Source organism: Falco rusticolus, chromosome 9 (genome assembly GCF_015220075.1).
Source record: "Falco rusticolus isolate bFalRus1 chromosome 9, bFalRus1.pri, whole genome shotgun sequence".
Lineage (NCBI taxonomy): Eukaryota > Metazoa > Chordata > Aves > Falconiformes > Falconidae > Falco > Falco rusticolus.
In genome coordinates this window covers 33,305,181-33,329,096 of record NC_051195.1, presented here as the reverse complement: position 1 = coordinate 33,329,096, position 23,916 = coordinate 33,305,181, and the positions used below count along the sequence as shown (strand labels likewise).

Here is a 23,916-nt window from a genome sequence, read left to right as displayed (position 1 = left end):
ATCTGTAAGTACATATAGCTACTCCATCCTCAAACAGCAAGCACAACTCAGTTAATTGCACACTTGGATAGTACTGATAGTATCCTGGTTAGTTTTATTTCAGGTTTTGGGGTTTTTTTAAATGCTTTGACTCCCCATTGCAGAATGCCACAGACCTAGCAATTCCCCTCTCTTCTTTTTCTTTTACACTGTTGAATTTCGGCTCCGTTTCTGCTAATTCTTTCTGCTTCTCCTCAATTTTCTCAAGAAGCTTTTGCCTCTCTTTTAACAGTCTTTTCTGGAAATCAAACAAAGCAGTATTTAAAAGTCAGGTATTATCATAACTGTATTACTAGATAAATACAGACTTCTAAAGAATAATTTAATTGTAAGATTGCAAGATGCCATTGCTTATCCAATACTATGCAGTTGCAACACTTAACAGAAGTGAATTCAGTTCCAATCAGGACAGCAAAGAGATGAAACGAAGCATTCTCAAGAAGCTAAACTATGCAAGCGAAGAACATCTGCATGGGCCAAACAAGCAGGTTCAAGTTAGTGTTACAAACAAACCCCTCCTTCCCAATACCTGTAGCAATTAAGATCAAGAATTATAGGTGCCTGTTCTTGCAACATGCAGAACAATAAATAAAGGATCATAACACAGGTGTCTAGGGGATGTAAACACAGACATCACAAAAACCTAAGAAAATAACGAAAGGCCACATAGTCCAAAGCAAAAACTTCACCGTACAAGTATACTACCATCTGCCAATGACATTTTAAAGACTTCACCGCTGTTACGTACCCTTTGTTCACTGTTGCCAGCTAATTCATCCTGCAGGTCTTTAGCCTTTAGCTCCAATTTAGTCCTCTGTTTAATCTGCTCCTGTCTTTCAGCACTAAGTTGTTCCTTCTCTTCTTTCATAGCCGAAATCTTTGTCTTCAGTTCTCGAACTTGTCGTTCTATTTCCTATGCAAATTTAATTATGTAGTACCTTAAACACTGCATACACATTTCAGTATCTATCAAAACTCACAAGATTATTATTATGCAGATCAAGATACAATGAAACTGTGAAAACCACCTGTTTCCCAACAGGATGAAAACATTTAATACAATTTAACACTGTTTTAGAACCACCTCCACCCCCCACCCTGCAAAAAAACAAACCCCACAAAGCAAAACAGACCTCTGGACAGTGCCTTGTTAAGAAGTATTTTTACCTCCATTTTATCTCTAGCATCTTGCTGGGCATCTCTCAGCTGCCTAGATTTCTCTCCACTTGTCTCTCGTTTGGCAGAAAGCTGTACAGAAACATCACCAATAGCTTAAGTAGCAAGATTCTGGTTTAGAAGTAGTTCCAGAAAGAAAATAATCTGTTAGATTAGTGAAGAACATTGACAGGATTCTATCAAGGAATGCAAGGACATGTCTGAAAAAAGCAAATAAACTGCTCATGAGATCATGTTATATTTTGTATTAGCCAAGACATTTTACCTCATCAAGCTTAGCTCGTGTTTCATTAAGCTCCTGATTATAAATGGTGTATTCTAACGCTCTCCTCATTTTATCCCATTTCTGATACTGAGCCAGCTCTTCTTTCTCCTCTTCTAGGGTATGCAGTCGCTCTTCAATGTATTTCAACAACTCATTGATCTTCTCTCGCTTGCCCTCTTAGAAAAGATGACAAACAATGTAATACATTCCCTCATCTTTAAAGCTAATGAATCTCCTCCAGTGATTAACAATTTGTCAACAGTTATGAAATGTGAAAAGCAGAACCTGTGTCCAGAAGTTCCCCAAAAAAACCAACCATCCTTATAGCAGAACTGTTGATACTAGCTATGTAAAGCAACACAAGCAGATACTCTCTTGGCTCAGAAGCTTAAAATAATTACAGACTATACTACATAAACTTTACTGTTTGCATAGCAGTAGGTATCCTGATTTTCTGATAGCTGCCAGCTAACATTCATGTTTTGAACAGCACAAACATCCCTTTTAGTCTAGCTAAAAAGTTTAATTACTCAAAGCACACATTAAGTCACTTATTAAACCTTTTCAGACATTTAAAATTCAAGGAGGAGATACTGATGACAAACAGTTGAAGGAGGAATGCAAAATAATCCAAGGAACTGGTAAGGCTAACAGACTACAGACACGGTGACTCTGAAGAGTCAATGGTGTGGAACTAGGATAAGGAAAACATTTGCAGATTCACTAATTGCTGAGAAAAACTACCTGAAAGGAACCTATCCTCATTATAATATAATAATAGCAAAAGTAACTCCCCTTGAAGCAGAAACTTTGAAAAGGTAGCCCCACCCCACCTCTGGAGCATGTGTATTGTATGTAGTATTATGTGAAAAATTTTAGCCAATCATGTACAATGACTAAATTCCCTGTTTGTTAAACTGTATATAAACCTCCTAAACCCAGGAAAAGTTATGCTAGCTTGGTGGATTTACCATCTAGCACCCATCTCTGCACAGACATGAAATAAATCTCAGCTGTGTGTTGACTGGCTTTTTTTGCACATCAAGTGAATCTGATTTTTGGGACAACAGTATGATATGCTCGATATCATTTGACATATCACAAAAAAATCTAGCAATTAGCTTTATTCAAAAAGCCATAAACCTGTGTTGTGGTTTTTTTTTTTCTTTTACTGTGGCATAAAACATTCATTTCTTAAAACTGTTTTTACCTGTTTCTTTCATTAGCGAAATACTCTCTTCTTTACGTTCATCATACACTCTGGTACCAGCTACTTCTCTTAGTAACTTCAGCCTTTGAGAGTCAGGAGCTGTGGCCATCTGGTTGATCTAAAAATTCAGTATCTATTATTTCAATAGCCTGCTCTGGATGTATGGCTAACCACAACAGATCAAAGATTGCACTTCTTTTGCTGTGCCTGCTTGCCTGAGGTTTTGGCAGGAAGATTCAGATCCCTAGTATATAAGATAGTGCCTTTTTTTATTATTTTTTTAGACTATTACTTCAGCACAGCCAGTATTCTGCTTGAAATGAATTTTGTTTTTTCAAATGCTACCAGTTATTACTAAAACTCAAGATACCAGTATTACATGAACTGAAGAAATCATCATCCACTCAAAATTATGTTTAGACAAACTCAAACTTGAGCTTTTAAGTCCTGGTGCTAAATCAATTTAAAAACCTCCATAAAACCACACCAAAATGTAGGGGTTATAAATCTTAGAATAATTCAGGTCATGGAACACTCATTAATCCAACATTAAGTCAGTCATAGAATTAAACTAGACATAAAAATGCACTTTCTGCCAATATTCATTTTAATGGCTGCATCCTTTTATAAAGGTAACTGTTTCTAATTTGTATTGTATTAAAACCTGTAAGCTGCTTGGGTCTTGAAGACCAGTTAATACAAGCCATGATATGAACCCCTTCCCTGCTGTGTGTTCACTTCTGGTACTTCCACATTTCCATTCATCCTCCACGAAGAGTATTTTTAGTCTCTTAAAAAAACAGCATAGGGATTATGTTTGCTTTGCATTTAAGTATACAGAAAAGCACGTGATTGCAAAAATTACCATGAAAAAAATATTTTCTAGAAATCAACATTACAGACTTTAAAACTTTTTTCTTAAAATTTACATAAACTACTAAAACAGTAATATTTGCAAAAAGCAGCATCTACAAGAACTGCTTCAAACCAAAATGGATTTAGATTTTAGGTTACTTCTGCAAAAATTGAAATAAGTTTGGCATTCAGAAAGCATGATACTCTTGACAGTGATTTCTTCCACTTTGTGGAAAAGAATCTTACCTTTCCTTGTTTGACAATATAGTAGGGATTACTGCGAGAAAATCCAGCACTTTCAAGAAGATTCATTACATCATTTTTCCTGAAATGTTATTGTGAATCTATTAAAAACACTTACAGCAAAAGTGACAACTGTAAAAATTCTGTAAAGTATCACAACTATACATCACATACTATAATCAGTGTGCAATGCAAGCTCTGTTTGAAGAAGCTTCTTCATTTGACAATAGCTAATCCTAAAATTAAATGAGAGAAAAATGAAAACTACCTAAAATACTACAGCATTGGAAAGAGATTAAGAAAGAAGCATCTCAAAGCAAAGAGGTAGCAAATACAGGTAAAGATATCACAAGGAAGGATAAGAAACAACTTAAGGTCTGGTAACTCTTCTGTTCAAGAGCTCTGAAAGAAATACTCTAGAAGCAGTTAAACATCATGGTAATGAAAGGATTAAACTGCAAATTTAAAGTCTGCTGTCTATTGCACAAGGACTGATGTCCTTGCTGTCTAACTACCAGCGCTCAGTATTATACAATTGCATTTATTTCAGGCTAGAGATGCAAGTGTTAAGTTTGACTGGAGAATTTTACAGAAATACTACTAGTCTCATCCAGCTAAGTAAAAGAAGTACCTACGTCACCATTTTCTTGTCTAAGAAATATTGGTCCTTCTTCGCTCCAATGACTCTGCGAAGTGAGACTTCCTCTTTATCAATCTTAAGAAAACAAAAGCCAGTAAATTTAACTGCTTGCAGTAGGTATGTATAACTACTCCAGAATTCACAGATTCAAAAAGCAGTTACTATACTGAAGATTTCTACAATACTGAGATGACTAGAGTCTGAAGCATTCATCTGTTTCCAAAGTAGCGTATTCAACTTACCGGTAACCTGTTGTCCGAATTGTCAAAAATAATTTCCACAAATGCTGAAATAACACGAGGACCTGTACCTTCCTAAGAAAGGAGATGTTTTGGTTAGGTAATTCCCATCTTAGACTGATTTTGAGCTCACTCATCTCCTCTTTTCCCTGACAAACCCACTTCCCCTTTCCTCCCAAGGATTTAAGTATCAAAAGCATCTATGTAAGACCCAGCATACATTTTTATTTCTGAAAATCCTGGATACACATTCACCAGTGCGCATTACCAGCGTAACATATTATTTTGTATATAAATTCCCTTTTGCCAAAGGGAAACAGAAGATGTTTAAGGATGTTTTTAAAGTAATTGACTTAAAATATCCACAGCCCAGCAATTTACCATTTTTGCAGTAACATTCAAATGCCTTAGCTTGTTCTTTAGTCTTGTTATACACCTTCACTTACATGCAACAAAGCCAGTCTCTGCTCTGGGCGAAGATGACTAAACTCATCACTGAGGACAAACTGAATTGCTGCAATAAAACAGTAAAGAAACAGAAGATCTTTCCTTTAGGGAGATATGCAGCAGTTTCTTTAACTCAAAACATAGTTTTACTGTTGTTTAGTACATCATTGCTAATATCTTACAATGTTTCTTCATTAAAAACCTTAATTTGCTGGATCTTCATCACTCAGCATGCTGTACACCAGAACTTCTCTGAAGTTTCATTATTGCCACCTTTCTACGTAGCATCAATAACACTACACAAGTAGGGATTCATGAGCTTTCTTCTACAAATACATAGCACCCAGACTGGGTTAAAAACATTGCTAAAATACTTAGTACTGGGCAATTTATAAAGACTACCATCACAAATGCCACTGACACCTTTCACTAGCACCTCCTCTCCTTCATTGATGCTCCTACCCCACAAAATCCCCCTCATAACCATATGTTAAAAAATTGTATAAAGCTGTGCCATACTGCTATAGAATCAGCTTAGAATTTAGCCACTAAGATTGTCTAAAGCAACTGCAAATACTACTATCAGCTTTGAAGGTGCATGACTTTTAGAATCGGTCTCCTCCTGTAAATACTTCTTTGCCATTTAAGAGTCTCAGAAGGCTCTCAGTAAGAGAGCCTGAATACTAAGGGAAAACCTGAAGGTATTAACAAAGTGCATCGAGATCTGCCTTTCATCACTGTCAAGTAATTACCAACCTGCCACTCCTTGTTGAGGAGGAACGTTTGGTAAACCAACTTCCAGCAAAACCAAAGAAACCTGGTACAATCAGTACCTCCACATTATTATGTTAAGAAATCCAAGCTTACCATAAAAAAAGTTGCTTTTTCCAGATCCGTTTCTTCCCACTGAAAATTAAAACAAAGTATAACCTCAAGTTGACATAAACACTCCAATGTACATTATACATCACACAGAAATGTTCAAGAACAGAACCCAAATAACACAGCCAAACAAAACCTCAAGGGAATGAGACAACGTTAGTAGATGCATCACTTAAGTCATTGCCCGAGAACAAGAGAATAGTTCTTTTCCCACTCAAACACATTACAATGACTTACAAACTCCATCCAACACTACTGCACAATGAGAATAATGGGTAAACCAATCCTATTTATTCTCATCCTTTTATTTTTAATATTGATTCTCCTGGTGAGGTAAGAACAGTAGACCTAAATCCAGTTCTTCTGGTCCCAGCATCAATTTTTTATATTTAACCAAAGGAAATCACTTGCCTGTACATTCAGGTTGACTGTATGAACTTCAGGTAGTATACAAACTTCTTAAATACTCCACTTGCTAATTCAGCAATGTTTTGTTTTAAAAAGACCAGAAGAAGTGCCATTTCTATTTAAAAAATAAAGGTATAAGAATACCACACTATGCTAGCGTACAGTAATCTGTGTTTATTCTGATGTGTATCAGCAAGGCTCAGTGTCTTATCTTTAAGACCAGCACATACTGTATTAATTTCAAAACTGCTTGCCTTCCAGCTGCAATGAGCATCCCAGGCTTTCCACTGCTTCCTGCCTATATGCCCTCCAGTTTCAACTCATCCCCAAAATTACTTGGGACTGCTATGCGGTCTTTATACAGGCAAAACAATAGCAAAGTTGGATTTTCCCCCCTCCCCCCACCCCTTTTTAAACACTTATACCTGAATAAAGTTTTAGCTCCTGCTGAAGTGACACTACATAATAGGACATGCTATTCAAGTCATATGCACATTTTTTCCAGTCTCAGAGTAAAATCCTGGCTACTAAGTTTTTATGTCCAAAACTGACAGTTTTCTGACAGGTCAGCAGTCTCAAAGTTGCTGCACAATCACTAAAATCAATGCAAATGAAAAGGCACGACCAGGCATCCATGCGCAAAAATAGGAAGAGGTGTGAGATGGACAACAACATACTGTCAGATTAGGTGTTATTTATGAAAACTACACTTTGAAACTTATATTACACTTTTTGTCAGTTCACATTCCAGAGATTCATTCCTCCAAAGCTGAAAGAAAGAGGATCGTCTTCTCTGCAGCAGTTTATAATAGCTAGTGTGCTTAGATATAAAAAATGATCACACCTGCACACACACACAAAAAAAAGAACCCCATACAAATTCTCTGCTGCTGTTCCTGCAAGGACAGTCTTTAAAGGGGGTCTGGCTGATACAGAGATTTGCACGTATGAAGGCGTTTACAGACCTCACTCAACTTCTAAAAACTCAAGACATACTACTGTCACAGTAAAACCGAACGTTAGCATTACTTTGCTCTAAGTGTAATACATCTTGTGGAATGTTACAGACAACTGTAAGAAAGTTTCCAAAACAGAAAATATAGTCATCAAATGTAGGCAGAACGTTAAAAACTGTAAAGGACTCTAATGTGAACATCATCTGAAATAACAATGCACTCTAGTTAGTGTTAAAAGACAAGTATCTGAACTTACCGATGACATTGTGTTTTGAGCTGAATGGGTCCACGATGGTTTGGTCCCTGTAGCTTCGAAAGCCCTGGATGATTACCTAATGAGAAGAGTGAGTTACTTCAGCAACATTCTCAGTGTTCTTGAACTGTAAGATTTTACAGAATAGAATTGTAGAATCACTGAGGTTGGAAAAGACCTTTGAGATCATCAAATCCAACCATGAACCCAATGCACTCAATCCCCTCATCCAGATCACTGACAAAGATATTAAACAGAACTCCATTAAAGTGAACTCCATTCACCACCACTCTTTGGGCTCAGCCACCCATCTAGTTTTTTACCCAGCGTAGAGCGCACCTGTCTGAGCCATGAGCAGCCAGTTTCTCCAGTAGATGCTGTGGAAAGACTGTCAAAGGCTTTACTAAAGTCTAGGTAGACACCATGCACAGCCTTTCTGTCATCCACTAAGAGGGTCACCTTGTCATAGAAAGTGATCAGGTTTGTCAAGCAGGATCAGTCTTTCATAAAGCCATGCTGCCTGGGCCTCATCCCCCAGTTGTCCTGTGCATGCCCTGTGATGACGCTCAGCATGATCTGCTCCATAACCTTCTTCGGCACCAAGGTTAGGCTGACAGGCATTTAGTTCTGCAGATCCTCCTTCCCACCCTTCTTGTAGTAGATGGGTGTCCCATTAGCTAACCACCAATCTTCTGGAACCTCCCCAGTTAGCCAGAACTGTTGATAAATGATGGACAGTGGCTTGGCCAGCTCCTCTGTCAGCTCCCTCAGCACTGCTGAGTGGATCCCATCCAGCCTCATAGACTTTTGCACATCTAAGTGGAGCAGCAGGTCACTAACCATTTCCTCCTGGACTTCCAGGACTTCACTCTGCTCCTGCTCATCCCAATCTTCCAGCTCAGGGGGCTGAGTACCCGGGGGGAAGCTGGTCTTGCTATTAAGGACTGAGGCAAAGAAAGCATTAAGTACCTCAGCCTTTTCCTGAGCCTTTGAGGCAATATTTCTTGGCCCTCTTTTTGTTTCTAATGTAATTGTAAATACATTTTTTGGTTATCTTTTACAGCAGTGGCCAGCCTGGGTTTTATAGCTGGGCTTTCACCTCTCTAATCTCCCTGCATAACCTCATGACATCCCTATAGCCCTCCAGAGTTGCCTGTCCCTTCTTCCAAATGTGGTAAACTCTCCTTTTCCTCAAGTTCCAGCCAAAGTTCTCTGTTCAGCCAGGCTGTTCTCCCTCACTGGCTTGTCTTTCATCACATGGGGACAGCTTGCTCTTGTGCCTTTAAGACTACCTTCTTGAATAAGGCCCAGGCTTCCTGGACCCCTTGGCCCTTCAGGACTTTGTTTTGTTTATATTGATATTTACATCAAATTTTATGATGTTTATTATAATATTTACATCAATTATAATATACTTGGTTTCCCTCACCCTTCCCGCACACACTTCAACCTTGCAGCTCAAGATCAGCAACTTATATCATAAAACTTGCCCTTCACCTAAGCATCACTTTTGGGACAGACTGTTCCCCCCACATCACAAGAGATGTTGATACTTATCTAGGCCAAAGCATGGTGAACAAGAGTTCTGAGAGTCTATCTGCAACAAACTACACAAGAAGATACATGCATTTGCATCATATTACATACAGGAAATAAAACCCTAATATAACAAGCACTTATCCTAGCAGTGCCAGATTTATATTCAATTTTTATAATGCAATCCACACACAGTTTAAAAAATTTTATTTGCAAATTCTCCTAGCAGAGCAACTGCAGACTACAAAAGCTATACCAGACTACCTATTATACATGCAATACAGTCTTTTTTGGTTTAGTTTTTTTTTATTTTAGTGTGGAACCTAAAGGGAAAAGTAAAAAAAAAAAGCAAACTATCTTTGATTTAGCATATTCACTTCCTAAATAGACAAATACAAACCTATACAATTAACTTCAGGAACTATACAGGAAACAGCCATCTAGAAGCAGTATGTCAAATTTAAACTATTCAATTTCAGTAGATTTGAGGTTTGCCAGGCCAAGTAACACACAAGGTACACCTTGTCAATATTCTTATGCTTCAGTTCTGCACAGCAGTGAAACTGATCCAAACTCCATCGTACATACTCCAGAATTAAACAATCTTTTCTAAACACTACAACTGTACTGAAAGACTATACAGTAGCTTTGCTTTGCTCGGTAAGACATCAGAGAGACAGCAGCCATCTGAAAAGTTTTGATGTTTGAAATCTTTCAGCAAGAATGCTTACAAAAAGACTAGAGTTTAATCACTACCTACTTTGGCCAGCTATTCCCCAACAGAAGCAAGATATTGTTAAAATAATGCCAATGTTTCACCATGATAGCTATCATAACCTAAGAATTACTTGTTAGGAAGACAGCAAAACATCTTACAAGGTACTTATTATTACTATGAAGTTTACAGTGTGAAGTTATTTCCACTTTGTTTGCAAGGTCTATTATCCCATCACCATCTTCTGTTTTTCTGAACATGCCATCCCTTCTCTCACATTGATACAAGAATTACTTACTCTAAAGAAAACAAGAAAGAATTTGAAAAACAGAGGATGTTAATCAACCCTTACAGTGAGCAAGACATGGCCTTAGGAGAAGGAATAGATACCACAAATACAACAAGCTAGGAAATAACTTGATAAGCTCAAGAAGAAACAAAGGGGTAAGGAGTCTACAAACAGAAAATTACTGGAACTATGAATGAACTATCCTAACAAGCATACTAAAAGATTCACTCTCAAGCAAATAAAGCCCCCATCCACAGAACTTGCATGGTGAAAAAAATACTGTATCTTTAAATGGAGATGAGGTTCCCAAGAACCAGTGAGAATTAATGTGACATAATATAAACAATTATTCAAAATGTATAAAATGTTTTAGCATGTGTTAAGAGATGTGCTAGCTTTGTGGATTTACCACCTAGCACCCATTACAAAGACAGGAAACAAGTATCCCAACTCTGTGTGTGGATCAGTCAGCTCTTGCACATCGGGTGAAGAGCCCAGATCTGGGATAACAACATCTTCAAGTATTAAAATAACCCACGTTCCAGAAGATGAGCATAATACTTGGTATCTGAAAAGCACATGCAGAACTTCAGAAAAAAGCCTTCATCCACCCTGCATATTCTGAAACCTCTTAACTACTTTATTGCCTTCTATAGCCTTGGATCAAGACTTACATTTTAATCTCCAAACTCCAGGAATTATTTCTGGGAAGCAACAAAATAAAGGATATTAGTGGAATCTAATTCACCCTCATCTGTTTTATTCTCATGTTCATACGTTGCTACACTCTCTTCTTTAGCTCCTAAAACAGCATTGGTCATTAAGCACCTAAATTTCTTTTTTCCCGGATGCAATTAATTTCACCTGTTCCGACTTAATTTGGACTTCTGTCTGATTCCATGTATCTTCACTACTGTTTACTTTTGTGCAATTCGAATCTGGAGAACAAGAATTCTTATTCAAAGACTTTAAAGCTATGCGTGCACCAGCAATGATAGACTAATGTACTAAAATATGATCAAAAGGCATCTGAAATACGCCCTAGTCAGCCAGACAGTTGATGAAAACCTGATTTCTATGTAGAACATGCACTTTCAAACAATAATAAAAGTATTCTTCTTAATAAAGATACCAGTACGGTGTCTGAAAGTCAGGTCAATTTTGAGCTCACCGAGAAATGAGAATCCTACCAGGCTTTGTATGAACGTGCACAGGCAGTGGTACTAAGGCAGCCATAAAAATTAAACCATACTGTGCAATATGACTGCAAGGATATACCAGAGAAGTAACATTAAAGACCGCCTCAGTCATAAAACCTGTTTGGAAAAGGTCCATACAAGGACCTTCTTTTTAACTGAACGTTAGCTGTAGATTACTTGTCAAGAATGACTTATAATAGGTTAAATGGTCCATGCCCGGAGGCTTAAGGCATCAACACAATACAAGCCGTAACTGTTGTTTCTACCGGTGGTTCGGGCAGCCAGAACCAGATTGCATTGAAACCCCAAATACAATCACATTACCTCACTGAACAAAAATCAGATTTAAAAAAAAAGAAGTAAAAAATAAGAGAACCCACAACTTTAACACCTGAAAGATGCCGCCTGACTACTAAGGACTACCCTTTGTTTGGGTACAAGCCCCGCGCGGGTGCGAGCCTCCGGGCTGTGGGTCACCCACTGCCTGGGGGGCCGGGACAGCAGGGCTGCTCCCTCCAAAGGGTCCCCACAGAGTCCGCGGACAAGTCCCGGGTCCAAGAGGGCCTCCCCCCAACGCCACTTCACACCTGCAATGAATGAAACCAGTCGGGGGAACCGGGGGAGGAAAGGCACCCGCCAGCCGACACGGCGGACTTACTCCGTGGCTGGGCCGGGTGGGTTTCCCCTCAGCGAGGCCCGCGGTCGCCCCCCCGGGAGAACAGCGAACCAAGCAAAGGCCTTCGGAACTGCCACCAGCCAGCGGGCCTCTTGCTGCGGGCCGGGACCTAGCTCTGCCGCTCACCGGAGGCTGAAGACCCTCTCAGAGCCGGCATGGGGCAGGGCAGAGCAGACCGGGCCAAAGAGCCCCCGCCAGGCGCAGGCCGCACCGCACAAGGCGGGCAGTTTGGACCCCGCCAGCTTACCTGCTTGATGTACATGTCTGGGTGAGAATAGGAGAGGCGCCTGCGCCGGTGCTTCCTGCCGTCGCTCAGCCCGCTCTCACCGTCTCTCCCTGCTACGAGTGCTCGGCGCGACCCCGGGTGTCCCCCGCCCCTTCAGCCTCTGCTGACTTCCCAGCACCGCGCCCCGCTCACCCCTCACGCAAACAAAATGGCGGCGGAGCCTCCCCCATCCCGACCCGGCGCGAACCATTCAGCACGACATGGAGGGGCAGGAGCAGAGCAGCAAACACGCCCTTGCTCAGCCGAAGAAGGGGCACCGCAAAGGACAGTAGGGGTCCTCCTTTCTTTCATACTCTAAAGTGCTTCACGGGCCCTTTCGAAGATGCTCTCAAGCGGAGAGGCGGGTGACAGTGCCCCCCCTCGCGGTGGTGGTCCCCCCAGGGAGTTGGGAAAAGTGGTTTCTCCCCCTGAGGCGCAGTTTGGGCGCCAAAGGCAAGTGTGAGCCGAGCGGGGGAAAGCGGCGCCTCGCGGCTGCAGGGGGCGCTGCGGGGCCGGGGGCGGTTTGACCCCGGCAGCCTACGCAGTGCCCAGGCCTCTCCTGGGCTGTCTTTTATTGGAGGATCATACAAAAAAAAAAATTAAAAAAACCCCACAAACAAACAAAACAAAACAAAACAAAAAAAAAACAGAAAGAGGAATTAGCAGCCTAAGCGCCTGCAGCTGGGCCCTAGCGCGCCCCCTCACCCCCAGTGCGCCCGTAGCCTGGCCATCCCGCCAGGCTGCAGGCTCCTAGCTGCGCAGGGCTGAGAGCATAAGGCCATTGGCCATTCCAGGCCCTTCTCCAATTTTTAGCTTATTCAGATCCCGTTTTGCTCCTTGCCGAGCCCAGCCCCTCCAGCGAGACAAGATGAAGCCATGTCCGGCAGGGCCAAGCATCCTTTGGGTGCAAGGTGCCATGGCGTGGGGCCCAGGTGCCCTCTCAGGCCTCGATGCCTCAGAGCTGAGCTCTGTGTCCACTGCAAAAAGCCTGGGCAAAGCCAAATGTGTGCCCGCAGTGAGCTAAGTAATAGGAATGGTGTGAAATATTCTCAGGAAAATGGAAATACTAGCTTGAGTCTGTACCCACTCTTTTATCTCCCAGAGTGCCACTATTCAGTTCCCCTGAGAGGCTGTCAAACACACAAAACAAGCAAAATGAAGGAAGAAAAACAATTTTCTTTTAATCTCTTTCAGTTACAGTAATTTCAGGTGTTATTGTGACAACAGCAGGGGCATGACGTCTCAGAGAAAACACAATTTTCAGTTTGATAGTACTCCTTAAACAATGCAGCTGCAGCCAATACTTCTATACATGTGATACAATTCCTGTACTGATCCTCTTAACAGTAATAAAAATCAGATTTAAACAGAATGGTCTAGTTCCTACTTCTCCTAGAATAAATAATAGGTGGATAAATTACTTTCATTGCTTAATGGGAAAATCTCCCCAGTCCCAAGCATTCTTAACCACCATGTAATGAAATGATTTTACTAAAGGACCATCAGGAAGTTATTGTTACAGATATCACCTGCACCTTTAAAGAAACGGTTCATTGTTTCTTCAGAAAGCACAGTGCTTAATAAACTAAAGCAATTAATGATTGTTCCACAAACGCATTCAGAATTAAAATTTCCTGCCTGGCTGTTCTGCTTTTACATTTAAATAGCTCAGTTCAATGGTACTTGGGGGAAAACATGTCTCCATTTGCATTTTCAAAATCCTTTTCATTTTAGGATATCAGGGAATTTAAAATCTTTACATGGGTCTCACAACATCTTTCTGGGATGGGTTTGTGTAATGGAATTTACTCTTTTTCTGGGGCTAAGTGAATTACAGATGCCAGTACTCTGGCTCCCAGCAGCCTGCCCCATCCAATGGGACTCACTGGCATGGGGGAAAAGAGAGTTTAGAAAAGAAAGGGAAGTCGAATTCCCCGGTTTTCCTCACAGTACACTTAAAACATCCTATATTTGGTTGAAATAATTATTTAGATTCGGTTTTGTGTAAATATTTGCATATAAGTAAATTGCATAGATTTACACATTCTAGGTAAACTCGGTAATTTTCAAAATCACCCTGTGAAGCACTCAGGCAGGAGAAAACAGCAATATGTTTTATGCATTTGAGACCCCATTGGCACCGCACAGCAGGCCGTGCAGTCTGACCTCTGCTGAAACACTGTATTGGGTTTGTGTGGCCAGGTTTTGGTAGCACGGGGGCTACAGGGGTGGCTTCTATGAGAAGCTACTAGAAGCTTCCCCTGTGTCTCCAAGACGGACTCGCCACTGGCCAAGGCTGAGCCCATCAGCAATGGTGGTAGCACCTCTGGGATAACATATTTAAGAAGGAAAAAACAATGTGCAACAAAAATATTGTAGGGGAAGAGAGAAGTGGGAATATGTGAGAGGAACAGCTCTGCAGCCCTCCAGGCCAGTGCAGGAGGAGGCCGGAGGGGCTCTAGGCGCTGGAGCAGGGATTCCCTGGCAGCCTGGGTTGAAGCCCATGGCAGGGCAGGCTGTGCCCTCAGCCCATGGAGGCCCACGGTGGAGCAGACCCCCCCTCAGCCCGTGGAGGCCCACGGTGGAGGCGATCCCCCCCGCAGCCCATGGAGGCCCACGGTGGAGGCGATCCCCCCCCCGCAGCCCGGGCAGGGCCCACCCCCGGAGCACAGGGTGCCCGCAGGGGGCTGTGACCCGCGGGCAGCCCGCAGCGAGCAGCTCCTGGCCGGGCCTGTGGCCCCGCGGGGGGGCCGGGCTGGAGCCGGCTGGGCCTGAGGGGCTGCGCCGCGGGGGGACCCGCACCGGGGCAGGGCAGAGTGTGAGGAGCCCCCTGAGGGGGCAGGAGCGGCAGGGACAGCGTGTGAGGGACTGACCCAGCCCCAGCCCCTGCGCCGCTCAGGGAGGACGGGAGACACGGGGAGTGAAGTTGGGCCGGGGAAGAAGGGAGGGCTGGGGGGAAGGCGTTTATAAATTTTGGTTTTATTTCTTATTATCCTGAGAATGCTAATACATTAAACTAATTTCCCCAAGTGGGGTCTGTTTTGCCCAGACGTTAACAGCTGAGTGCTCTCCCTGCCCTTATCTCCATCCACGAGCCATTCCTTATATTTTCTCTCCTCTGTCCAGTTGAGGAGGGGAGTGACAGAGCGGCTTTGGTGGGCACCTGGCATTCAGCCAAGGTTAAACCACCACAAACCATCTAGAGGTTTTGCCACAAGAAATAGCTGGGATATCTCCTCACTAACATTCTTCTCCTGCTAAAGACCACAGGTGGAGGGACCGCCCTGAGTTAATCATCCCTGTTTCTCAGGGCAGTAATAAGCATCTATTGTTTTTAATTTAACAGGTTCTCAAGTCATTCCTCTTCCTCTTCTGCTTTTAGTACAGGATGCCTTGAGTCATGTTTTTGAGCTTTGCTTTATAGTTCAGAAACTTACTTTCACTTAATCACAGACTACCAGGGCAAGGATTTAACTCCTCCCCCAAAGAGGGGGTTCAGAGTCATGGGGTGGCCATCAGCTGAGGAAAATTTTGCCTTTTCTCTTGTCTGCTGCACTGACATTGTTGTGCCTGGATGCACCAATTCTTCTTCAAAACGCTGGCTTGAGTCAAAGATCTAAGAGCCAAGATCCTACAACCTGCTGGTCCACATCTGGTGCCCCAGAGGGCCTGCTGTTGTTGAGGTACCAAGAAGTGCATCACCCTTTGTATTATGAACAGGCACAAATAAGGATCTAGGATCTTTTTTATCCCCAGGTGTTTGTTCCCTCTTGAGGACCTTGGATATACAGCATACTTCTGCAGTTTGGAGATGACTTACGTGTGCATACAGATGTGCAGAGACACCGGGTTATCTTTATTCATAGGAATAAAATCTATCTTACTGATATTTCATCAACAAACACTCCTACCAGTGTGATGTGCTTGCAAAAATAGGAACTGTATTCATTAAGGATTAAGCGGCAAATGATTGTCTAGTTCAAAGAGTGTTTCAAAAACAGGCCCCTGCATACAGGTTTTGTCACATAGCTTTTAGAGATTTGCATTTGAGGGAGTGGAGGGGTGGGGTAGGTATTGTATTTTTTGTTATTCTTTTGGTTTTGTAGTCCATGGTGAAAATATGCACCCAACCCAAGGGTGATGCATGTCGTTTTTATTCTGTCAAGCTGTGGTGGCTGTAGGAGGGCAGAAAGCTGGCAGCTAGTAAACCAGTGCAGTTTATTCAGAACCTGCAAGCATATAATCAGTGCTTGGTACGCATGGAGCTCACCTCGCTTCAGTAGGTGCTGCAGGCTTTTTTCTATGGCCCTGTTTTATAAGTACTGTTTTTCTATAAATAGGCTAGAATTAAAAATAAGCATTAGAAAGGAGAAAGTGGGAACACTGCTTTAATTCGTCTAGGCTTCATCGGCATAAAAATGTAACAGGCATTTCTTTCATGAAGCTTAATGGGAATATATAGATAGGATTTCAAGTCCGTAGTATTTTCTTCTCTCTTCTGAGTAAGATTTCTCTTAGAAAAAACATTAAACATATTGTGGGGGGAAAAGGTGCTTTAAGTGTATTATTAACCTCTTTATTACCACTTTCATTGGTGAACCAGCATGTGTATAAACTGCTTTCATTCATGAATGGTTGCAATCACTGATGTATTTACTGCCTTTTCTAAATGACTGTAGAAACCAGTAGGCTCATCACATCAATCAGTTGTGCTTCATCACTTGAAATCGGTAGGGGAGGCAGAGCACTGCTGGGGACACTTCTCCTTAGTGTTGGTGTCCCAGCAGAGTCTCAGGAGCAAACCAGGGAACCAGGCTTTGGTTGAAACTTTGGTTAGGCCCTGCAGAAAATGGTGTTTACTGGCACTCTGAACACACAACAGGTATGATGTTCTAATTTCAGCTTGTTAAGCAGAGGTGTTGAGAAAATATCTCACCCAAGGTCAAGCAGTGTAGCTGTGGGACAGCCAAGAAGAGCTCTCCTTCTAAACTAGCCATGTCAAACTCAAATCCTAAGGCAGCAAGGGCATAGTGCATCTTTCTCTAACCTTTGAATTCAGTGGAGTTTCTAGCAGGTCAAGTGAGAAAAAACAGCCCTCCACAGACTTGGGCATGCACATCTTTCTCAGTGTATTCAACCCACCAGGCTTTTGAGAAATAAGGAGCACTTACTCTGAAAAACATGCAAGCCAACCACACATGGGTTTCCTTCCTAAGAAAACTTTTTCTCTTGAGCACTATTACCAAGCTCTTTTGGTCTTAAAGCCCTGTAGTCGCCCCTGTCACCTTGCAATGCAGGAGTCTGACCCCTCACCAAAACCTGCAGAAATGCCTGTATCCTTGCAGTGAGCAACTGCCTGTCCAAAAATGCAGAACAGGAAGCCCTAAGCCTGCTAGACCCTTAAAAAGCTCTGTTTGATAAGGGGTGGATGTAGTTACAGGTTCAGATGCTGGTTGTACAGCATTATTCCGTGATATCTGTGTTGCAATGTGCAATGGTGGGCACCCATTCCCACCACCTACAGACCCTTTTCTTGCTCTTTTTTGTCTCTGGTGCGGATGTTGCAGCAGACACCCCTGTTCCCTGCCTGCAACCACAGTGGGCCCTGATGGGTGCCGGGGTGATATGGTGTAAGGGGTAATAGGCCATAAGGCATCCATATACCTATGTACAAAGTGCAAACATGCAATCAGTGGTGATAATGGCACTTGTTGCTGTGATGTGGGAGCGATCCTGTGCCACTGGCCACAGCTCCTTTGAGGCAAGGAGAGCAGAGCAGTAGCTGCTCTGCCATTCCTGCCAGCCCAGCTCCAGGAGGCAGCCAGGCAGTGGGTAGCCGTATTCCTCCGCTGCCTGGCACCGTGTGTGCGGATCATTAGGTCTTCTCTGTGAGGCAGCTGCCATGCCTTTTATAAGCTGCTGGGAGTGGAAGGACAGCCACCCTGTCAGGCCCCAGGAGACCTGCCAAGCTCTCCTGTTATTTCCTCACGGTGGGTGCTCTGCTGACCGTGAAAAGCACCCGAGTCTTTCTTTGCTTTATCTTTTCTGACTCTATTCACTTTAAACAACTCAAAACAGCCAGGCAGTTTCTTTTTAAAAATACAAAAAAAAGTTTCTCTTGATCTTTATAGTCCTTTGAACGTGTAAAGGTAAATAATTATTGTTGACTGTTAAGTATTCATCCATAAACCCATTAATCCAACAACATTTTAAGAAAGGTAACATGCTTGTCAAGAAGAGAGTGGCAGGGTAAAACGACGGCGTAAAATGAACAATAGAAAAAGGTTCCTTTTAAAAAGGATGCATTTCATGATGAATGAATCTGCTACAGGTTTATTAAGGGAAAGCAGTTGTTATGCTCATCATCTTTCAGCAGAGCCTCTCTATAAATAAAGCGTGGTTGTGGTTGAATTAATTCCACTTGGTTCACTAATTTTATAAAGCAAGCCATTGCATACACACGAAACAAATTACACGCCTGGGTGACAGGGCAGGGCCATGCTGGCAGCTCTGCCGGCAGGCGGCGTGGGCCAGGCTAGCTCCTGCCACGGGGCAAGAGGGGCCACATCCTGCGGAGGGGGGAAACCGTCCATATTTTTCTTTGCTCTGATGCAACAAAGGGCTTTGTTGCATTTGGAAATTTTGTTAAAGAAACCATTGCTCAGCGGGTTTTCTTTTCTAACCCCCCGACATAGGGAAGGGTCTCCACAGTGGGCTGTTTATAGGGTCAGCTGTATTGGAGGACACCCCCAGGTGCACCCTCAGGCCTGTTCTTGGATGGATCAGGTGTGAAGGAGAAGCGAATCAGGGACCCTGGACCCCACAAAGCTGTTGCATCTGACAGCTGCCCCAGTAGTGAGGGTGAGAGCCCACAGCACACCTTAGCTTTGGTGGGGGCTGCCCTGGAGCAGAGCAGGGTTGGCGCCAGCTCACAGGCATTGGGGCAGGGGGTGGCTGCTTTTGGGGGGCTGCATGACATTCCCAGGGGGGCACTTGGCCATCCACTAGCAGGGCTTGGAGACAGTCCTGGGAGGACAGGATCAACTGGTTCTTGTCAAAATCAATCATCAGTGAGGGTGATTTCTGAAGACCTGCCTAATCCCAAACTCCAGGTGAAAGATCACCAGTTCAGACAGCAGTGCAAGCCTGGGAGATCAGGAGGTGAATTAAAAACAGTCAATTTTACTTCCAAAGAATGTCCTCATGTTCAAGTGAGCAGTAAATGCCATCTCAGCAGTAATAGAGCCACACAGACATAAATATATGTATCCCATCTGCGGGACTGGCTGCCTGCTCTGAAGCTGCATGTGCAGAAAGACTGATTTTTTTCTATTATAACAGAGTGGGTGAGGGACGAAGGGGAAGCAGCAGTGCCTGTCCCAGCCTCAGAGGTGTTGCTGGTTGGATGATATCATTGACCAAAGGAATATTTTGCAATCCATTCCCAGCAGTGTCAAGACACAGACTAACTGAGGGCCACAGAGACTCCCTGGGGGAATTAGTGGGTAGATGTAGAGAAGTCTCTGAATGTCTGAGCTTGGCACACATGGCTAGCCAGTCTGTGGGGCAAGAGGCAGAGAGAGCCCATGTGGGCCTGTGACCAAAGCTGCCTCATTTTGGGACAGCTTCTTCAGTCTTTGTGGCCAGTACAGACAAAATTATGTTTGACAGAGATGCCAGACTAGACATCTGATTTCCACAGAGCATCCTGAAATACTGAGAAATCCTTTTCCTCCTGCCTCTGCTCCTCATTAGCACCCTGGAAGGAGGTGACTGCAATAAATTTGTAATTAGATTAGAACAAAAATCATTATTTTGGCTGGCCACATTCACCCAACAAAGTAATACACATCCAAACCAAAGACTCGCATCAGAACCCTTTGCCTGATTTTACTCTCTCTTTGAGCCATCTGTCTGCAGCCTCTAGATCCACAAACAAATGTGATTTTCTAACCAGGGCACCAAAACCAGCCCCAGGAAAAGGCAGACTCCTTTCTGGGAGGCATTTTCACACTAAGGCAGGTGAGCTGCTGACCTTATGGCATCTGACCGACTTTCACAAGATGCAGCAACTTCACCTGACACCGGGTGGCCTCCTCTAAGCGTGAAATTTCCTCCTGCCCTTTGAAGATCAAAAGAAAGCAAAGATAACTTCCAGCGATTTTATCATGGAAACTACAAACCACTGCCCCAGGGATTATCTTGGACCTCCCTCCCTGTTAGCTCTCAGCATTTCTCAGGTTCTTCCCAGGCGGAGCCCAGAGGCAGCAGGACATCCTCCTCTTATCACACCCTAGCTGGCAGGCTTCACCAGTGCAGCTTGTCACAGTCCGGTCCAGATAATGGACATCTCTTTTATATTTCCAGCCCTGCGAGGAAACGTCTCACCATTTATTCTACATGTTCTCCCCTTGCCCTGGCCAGCTGTGCCTGCTGTCTCTGCTGGCATCCCCAGTTCCATCCTGGACGGGGCCTGAAGAGAAGGAAATGGAAAGAGAAACCAAGATGGGAACACTGTCTGAAGCCTGCTGGCAGCCTCTCCTGCTGCCCGCAGACATCCCTGACTTGTTCTGACCACCTTTCCCCAGGATCCTGCAAGCTGGAACATCAAGCAGGGCAGTAGCCAGTAATGCAGAAGCCTTCTGCTTCCCCCTTCTTACCATGCACACAGCCGAGGCATATCCCCATCATATGTCACATTCAAGTCACATTTCCAGTCCAAAAAAGATCCTCACAGCTGGGTTTGGTAATCAGAACTGCCAGGAGCCACTTTAGCACTTAACAGTGCAGGGAACAACATACCTTCTCCTTCTCCCCAGTGGTGGCCCCTGATCAATTCTCGCCAGCATATCCGCCTGCATATGTCATGTTGACTGCCAGAAAACCAGCTGCTCTTCACAGCTGGATTTAGTAAACTGAACCATGTCAATGCTTTAGCACTCGGTAGCACACACATTTCTTGCCACCCACCCAGGGCTCCCATCGCCTGCTTCCTGGCAGAATGGCTGCTCTACCCTGTGGTGGTTGTCTGAAAGTGCTGCCCGATTGGTTTTGTTTTCAACCAAGTAAAACATTATACCCTGGGGGGGGGGGGGAGGAGATCCCCCCCCTTCCCCTGAAAACAGCAAACCCTCTTGTAATATGGAACATATGGCATTACAAGCGCAGTACAATAAATGCATCATGGTAACGAGATTTTGTGCTTAGGATAGCCTTTGTCCGTGGGTCTAATGTGCGTTGCAAACATTTGAGAAGCTTTATGCCTTTCTCAGAATGAGATCAATATCATTATCCCTGATGCAAGGCAGGGAGCAAAGACATAAGGAGGATAAGCCTGTGAGAAAAATTTAGCGAGAAATTCAAGTTCACTCTAGCAGTAAAATGCTTCTTGCGTGAGCAAAGCTACATCAGCAAAGGTCTGCTTTTTACCAACAGAGCAGAAACATCCTTTGCAAGGAGAAATGAGCTGTGCTGTGGAAAACACATTTTTGCTGCTACAATTCTTTTCTATATACTCAAGGGATCCATCTGGTCAGCTTGGTCAGTCCAGGTCTCACTCACTTCCTTTATGCCATTGAGAAATGTGACTGTGCCAGCAGGAGCACACAAAGCAGCTGCATTGCTTGCCCTGGAAAGCCAAGGGCAGAGCCCACAATCAATCCCAGACTGCCTGACCCCCTGGGCTCTCCGTTAGCCACAGTAATTGTTCAGGGCAACATGGGCATTGCTAGGGAGACCTTGGGTTGAAAGCATCCTGAGGAGGTGAATTACACAGAGTTCTGCTCCATCCCTGTTAGAAATCTGCTTCATGTTGGCCAGCCCCTCAGGGCCCAGCCGGATGGCAGTTAATGGTCATGCTGGAATTCGTGTCAATTGATTTTCCAGTTAACTTGACTTAACATGATTGGAGGCATCAGAGCAGAGAGGATATACCCGTTGTTCCAGTTTGAGTCCTGTAGACCTCATACTCCAATGCAGCAGTCAGTTTAGTTCCAATTAGAACAAACAGTTTCTTAAAATAAAGATTTAACAGGAAGATTCATCCAGGGCCTGATCCAAAGACCATTGTGTTCAGGAGCCGTCCTCCCCACTGAAGGCAATAGTCTTTGGATCAGGGCCTGGAGGCAGCTCACAATGTATGGGCAATTTAATAACAAGAGATGACTCACTATCAAATGCCGTCTGCTTTACAAAGGAATCTCAGAAATGGAGTATCTGTGTGACAGAAATAAACCACTATTCACACACATAGACACAGAAAAAAAAAATGGGGGGGGGAGGGAGAGTCCATGAAAAACTACATTGTTGTTTCACTTGGGAGACTTAAGCCTGGTCCATGGGAGTAATTTTACTAACATAAGTACCTCAGTAAAACCAAATCTGGAAAAATGGTTATGCCAAAGGGGTTTGAGGTCTTTATCAGTTTGCCTGTCATTTCTGAGCATCTAAGAGTCCCGGCAGATCAGACACCTTTATGTGCTGCCGGTCCTGAAATCCAAGTCATGACTGCAGCAAGCATGGGCTGAGGCTGGGGCAGGGAACCCTACATCATATAGCTGTAGGATTTATACTACAGGTGTTTCCCACGTCCACTCATGTACAGCATGTCTAATGGATCCCATGGATCCTATGCATGCTTTTCTCCTAGAGCTGCTTTCCACCCATGGTCTCCCTAACGTGGGTCCTATTCTGGTTTATGCAAAAAAACCCCAAGAGAAGTATGAGTGCTAGGGCAGTGCTGTCCCTAGGGGGCTTTGGAGCTTCTTTCAACCTTTCTAGTTACCACGATCACCCCTGGTCTCGAGTTACCGGCTTTCTGGGTTTGTTTGATGTTTGTACAGCTCCTAGCACAACAGGCCCTGCTAGGATTCCCAGGAGCTACGAATAATAGCCAGTGACTTCCATGGGGTAGGTTAGTACTTGAAAGGGATATCTAGGGGCCATAAATCCTCTTTAATAACTAGTCAAAGCTGGGAGAAGTGCTGAGAATTTCAGCTATAACCACAGAAGCCATTTCTCTTGATAAACTTTACGTTTCCTGCAAGTGTTCATAGGTGGAATGCATAGGGATGCATCACTGCTGCTGATAGAAAAACAAACCCATTTGGTAAGCCTTACTTAGATGTCAGAGTACTTTGAATTTTAAAGCTGAAATAAACAGGTTGAAACGACCCCACAGTTTATAATGCAATGGTAAAACAAAGTAGGACTTTACAACTGAGGCCCCAGTATCAGAACTTCATTTGATTTTCTCTGATGACTCAACCTATTTCACAAGCTATTTTCATATTCCTTATTTAGAGAACTTACTCATGTCTCGGTAAAAACCTACGATGTGATAAAGCCAAGGAACCGTAATGTGTGGTACTGGTAACACCTCCCACGCCAAAAAAAATCCTACTTCCATATTTATGTGGCTCTGCAAATTGGTTCCTGCCTTTTTCTCCCCAGAGAGTGAGCTGGCAGCGTGTCTCCTCTCCAATTAGCATGAAGTCATGAAAAATGGAGATAGGGGGTCAAACTCACTATGCCTGGAGCCTCACTTACTTTTGCCGTGTTACAGGCACACTTGGACCTTTGACTTCCCAGCTAGGCAAGTGTTGTTTTGAGCACACACAGAGCA

General features: G+C 43.4%; 1 protein-coding gene across 1 annotated transcript in view; it reads right to left on the bottom strand.

Annotated features, from left to right (window-relative positions):
• SMC3 (structural maintenance of chromosomes 3) overlaps nucleotides 1-12,465 on the bottom strand; it is a 28,225-nt gene extending 15,760 nt beyond the window's left edge. Inside the window, 12 exon segments of the mRNA XM_037399463.1 lie at nucleotides 156-277; nucleotides 788-952; nucleotides 1,207-1,287; nucleotides 1,481-1,656; nucleotides 2,691-2,808; nucleotides 3,792-3,870; nucleotides 4,424-4,503; nucleotides 4,671-4,742; nucleotides 5,114-5,181; nucleotides 5,982-6,020; nucleotides 7,617-7,692; nucleotides 12,276-12,465. Coding sequence (XP_037255360.1) covers nucleotides 156-277; nucleotides 788-952; nucleotides 1,207-1,287; nucleotides 1,481-1,656; nucleotides 2,691-2,808; nucleotides 3,792-3,870; nucleotides 4,424-4,503; nucleotides 4,671-4,742; nucleotides 5,114-5,181; nucleotides 5,982-6,020; nucleotides 7,617-7,692; nucleotides 12,276-12,290 — 1,091 coding nt within the window. The 5' untranslated portion in view covers nucleotides 12,291-12,465.
• Nucleotides 12,466-23,916: the final 11,451 nt, after the last annotated feature.